The sequence below is a fragment of the Papaver somniferum genome, chromosome 4, assembly GCF_003573695.1.
Source record: "Papaver somniferum cultivar HN1 chromosome 4, ASM357369v1, whole genome shotgun sequence".
NCBI classification, from domain to species: Eukaryota; Viridiplantae; Streptophyta; class Magnoliopsida; order Ranunculales; family Papaveraceae; genus Papaver; species Papaver somniferum.
In genome coordinates this window covers 103,031,037-103,035,088 of record NC_039361.1, presented here as the reverse complement: position 1 = coordinate 103,035,088, position 4,052 = coordinate 103,031,037, and the positions used below count along the sequence as shown (strand labels likewise).

The window sequence follows — 4,052 nt, the reverse complement described above, 5'->3', positions numbered from 1 at the left end:
CTGTCGGTCAAAAAACGCTAAAACAAAATATTTGACTCAAATGTGCCTAAAATAAGGACGTTACGTTTCATTCTTGTGTTCTTTTGACCGATTGTGTACAAAAACCAGAGTTTCCCTTGTGAGCTAAGCCTAGGCGGTTACAATAGTTTGTAAGGTAAGTTTTTCATGCCATCCTCGTGTCTATTCTAGGCTGATAACTAAATGTTTATCCGTTTAATACAGACCTTGAACCCAACCCTATACCTTGAAGTTGAACGCGCCTAGCAGCAAAAGTACTGCAGAAGGAAAGTTGGTGCTGCATGCATTTCTAAATATCTCTCTACCCATGCAAGTTTAAAAATTAGGTACAGTTGCGATGTTGAAAGTAAAGATCATGCTGGTAGATGCATTAGTTGGGAGAGTAATTAATATCTTGGTTACAGCTTAACTCATTAACTATCTAGGCTACAAATTTGGATGCAGAGTTGCACATATCCTATTTCCCACTTTGTTACGTCTTTAAAAAAAATTTCTTTCCCATGAACATACCATATTGGACCTATAAGGCTAATAACTTCAACATTTTATCAAATCCAAGTTTGAAGAACAGTGTCTTTTGTAGGGCTTGCCATGAAAGATTTTGGTGTTTGGGAGAGAGAATTTAGAGGGAGTCATGAGTTTTGCACTTGAATATATTTAACTAGTTTTGAAAGAGAGTTGAAGAATCTTTAAATGAATGTATCTTGATAATGTTAAAGAAATACTAATCTTCTTCATTTTCTCCGATAGTCTCACTAGGAATTCTTTGCACTACTGGTTGGTTACTTGATCAGCTTTCTACCCAAGAGTTTATTTAAACTCTTCTTTTATCTCTAAGCTAAACACAAAACAATCACTCTAAATTCTTATACTAAATTTCTTCTTAATTTGTTTTAACTTTCGTGAAGAGTATTTAAGTATATATGGGTAATCTAGAGATAACCTCGAGAATTTTTGGTGTAATTCATCTTGTTGGCTTAGTCCTTTTCAGCTTTCATGGATTCTGCTATTCCGAGCAAGGTAATAATAATTAAAACCCCCATTGAATTCTCTTCTTAGATTTCATTCAGGTTTCAGACAATAGATACATTCTTTGGTACAATTTGTTTCATCATATCATATGATTCAGACTCCACAGTCTACACAGTCTGAAATTTAATTCTTGTTCTGTACTATGATAGTACATATATGGTTTTTATAGGGTGTAACCGTGCAAGATAAAAACATTTTTATTGGGTCTCATATTTTTCTAGAGATACACACTAAAATGATCATTTTAAGATACAAGTACAAAGATGATGAACTTGTAAAAATTACTTTCATCTTAGTACCAACTCAAAGATCGTGAGTACAAGAAAATAGCTTTAGTAAACCTTAAATTTACCATTGCCTAAAAGATTTTAATTTTGTTTTTGCAGCTCCAAATTACTCATTTGTTCATGAAGCAACAACGGCACCAAATATATCGTACTACGACTACATCATCGTAGGTGGAGGAACTGCGGGGTGTCCATTAGCTGCTACTCTCTCTTCAAACTACAAAGTCTTGTTGATAGAAAGGGGTGGAGTACCATATGGAAACTCCAACATAACAAATTTAGGTTCATTTGGGAGTGCTTTAGCAGACCTTTCTCCGGGTTCACCTTCGCAACGTTTTATATCAGAAGACGGGGTGATTAATGCTCGTGCAAGAGTTTTAGGTGGCGGAAGTTGTTTAAATGCAGGGTTCTATACGCGTGCTGGAACTGAATATGTTAAGACCGCTGGTTGGGATGGAAGACTTGTTAATGAATCTTATCAATGGGTTGAACGGAGAGTGGCGTTCGAACCACCGATGTTGGAATGGCAAACGGCTGTTAGAGATGGGTTACTTGAAGCCGGTATTTTGCCTAATAATGGATTTACTTACGATCACATGAATGGTACTAAAGTTGGAGGCTCAATCTTTGACCGTGATGGCCATCGACATACCGCAGCTGATTTACTTGAATATGCCAACCCCAAGGGACTTACTGTTTTACTACATGCTACAGTTCACAAAATCATGTTTAGAACCAAAGGTACGTATGAATTTTACCAGCTCGGTCAAGAACTGTCCCAGTCATTCTCAAACCGATCCACTCAGTTTTTGAGCTAGTAAAACAGTTTCAGAACATGATTCAGTAATTGCATGCTTTGGGTTAATGCAGGAAAAGTAAGACCAGAAGCCCATGGAGTGTTATTCACAGACGCGTCTGGCGTAAAACACAGGGCCTACTTGAACAAATCATCGTCGAATGAGATCATAATCTCTGCAGGTGCACTGGGAAGTCCTCAACTGTTAATGCTGAGTGGTGTTGGACCGGCTGCTCATTTGAGATCCCTCAACATTACAGTTCTGGTTGATCAACCACTTGTTGGCCAAGGAATGTCTGACAATCCTATGAATGCCATCTACATTCCTTCCCCTGAACCAGTTGAGGTTTCACTTATACAAGTTGTGGGTATTACTCCATATGGAAGTTACATTGAAGCTGCAAGTGGTGAGAATTTTGCTTCTCAGGCTATGGAGAATAATAAACCCCAAGAAAATGATGATCTGCCGCGACAAAGGAATTTCGGAATGTTCTCACCTCAGGTACCTTTTCTATACCCTATATGGCTCGAATATGTCGAAGTTTTGCGGCGCTAACTGATCTTTTTCTTGATTTTGTGAAGACTGGGCAAATCTCAATTGTGCCACCAAAACAGAGAACACCAGAAGCAATAGCCAAGGCAGTGAAACTAATGAACGAGCTTGATTCAAGAGCATTTAGAGGAGGGTTTCTACTTGAAAAAATTATGGGTCCTTTATCAACTGGGCATCTTGAACTCAGAAGCAAAAATCCTTATATCAACCCCATAGTGACTTTTAACTACTTCAAGGATCCAGAAGACCTCCATAGATGTGTTCAGGGTATTCAAACCATCGAGAGAGTAGTCGAATCAAATGCATTCTCCAAATTCAAGTACCACTCTATTCTAAAAATGTTTCTTTTCTTCTTAGTTGCCCACAGTACTTGAAACTGATTACACCAAAAATTTGTTGCAGGTACCCATACCTTACTTTGCAACAACTTCTAAACATGACAGTTGGGTTTCCAGTAAATTTGCTCCCAAAACACGACAACACGTCGACATCCTTGGAACAGTACTGTAAAGATACAGTGATGACTATATGGCATTACCATGGAGGTTGTCAAGTTAGTATGGTTGTTGATCACGATTACAAAGTTCTTGGTGCTGATGCACTTAGAGTTATCGATGGTTCGACATTTAATTACTCTCCTGGTACAAATCCTCAAGCTACAGTTATGATGCTTGGAAGGTAATTAGCACCATTATTACAATTTCACCATAACTAGATGTCAGCTAAGCTCTTGATCCTAATTTGATGTAACTTTTATTTTTTGATGTAGGTACATGGGGATCAGGATGCTAGATGATAGGATTACATCAGAAGGATCTGCAATTGATACTGAAAGCATCAAGAAGAACTTTAAACACAGGGCTCAAGGAAAAACATAGGAAGGAAGAAACAGCAGTGGAAGTCGATCTTAATTTATAAGTAATTAGAGGTTTATTTGGCTAATTAATGATTTTTAGGTGAACTTTCATCAATTAGTACTAATTAAAATTAAGTAATAAATTCAACATTTGCGTGTTCCATCATTAATCAGAAAGTAAAAAAATTACTACTTGCTTGAATGAATTTCTTTAGCCCAGTATATCTGTTTCAGCTGTTACGTTTATCAGTACTTTGATAATTCACCATAGAATTCTGCTCTAATTGGACTGAAAAATATAGGTTCCGTTCAGCTGAAACATCCGAGTTAATCAGAATTGGACTGGAAAGTTGAGTATGAGATTTACCTGCGTGTGAAAATTTTCAAATGAGAAGAAGAAACTCCAGCGCTAGCAGATGCTAAAACCTAATTCAAATTGCCAAGCGGCAACCACAACATACTGTATGGCTTCATACTCCCACAACATTAATAGGTTCTGATGGATGTTAT

General features: G+C 37.4%; 1 protein-coding gene across 1 annotated transcript; it reads left to right on the top strand.

Moving 5' to 3' along the window:
• Positions 1–499: 499 nt before the first annotated feature.
• On the top strand, positions 500–3,702 carry LOC113276215 (protein HOTHEAD-like). The gene is made up of 6 exons (XM_026525796.1): positions 500–1,038; positions 1,437–2,078; positions 2,208–2,635; positions 2,716–3,005; positions 3,089–3,364; positions 3,456–3,702. Exons 1-6 carry the CDS (start codon positions 942–944, stop codon positions 3,562–3,564), a joined length of 1,842 nt encoding a protein of 613 aa, XP_026381581.1. The 5' UTR covers positions 500–941; the 3' UTR covers positions 3,565–3,702.
• Positions 3,703–4,052: the final 350 nt, after the last annotated feature.

What these genes read in the sequence shown, in the direction of transcription:
- LOC113276215 (XM_026525796.1), top strand. Translation starts at nt 942, where the DNA reads ATGGGTAATCTAGAGATAACCTCGAGAATTTTTGGTGTAATTCATCTT. An exon ending in TCGGAATGTTCTCACCTCAG is followed by an intron (nt 2,636 to 2,715) that starts GTACCTTTTCTA and finishes GATTTTGTGAAG; the next exon opens with ACTGGGCAAATCTCAATTGT. An exon ending in ACAGTTATGATGCTTGGAAG is followed by an intron (nt 3,365 to 3,455) that starts GTAATTAGCACC and finishes TTTTTGATGTAG; the next exon opens with GTACATGGGGATCAGGATGC.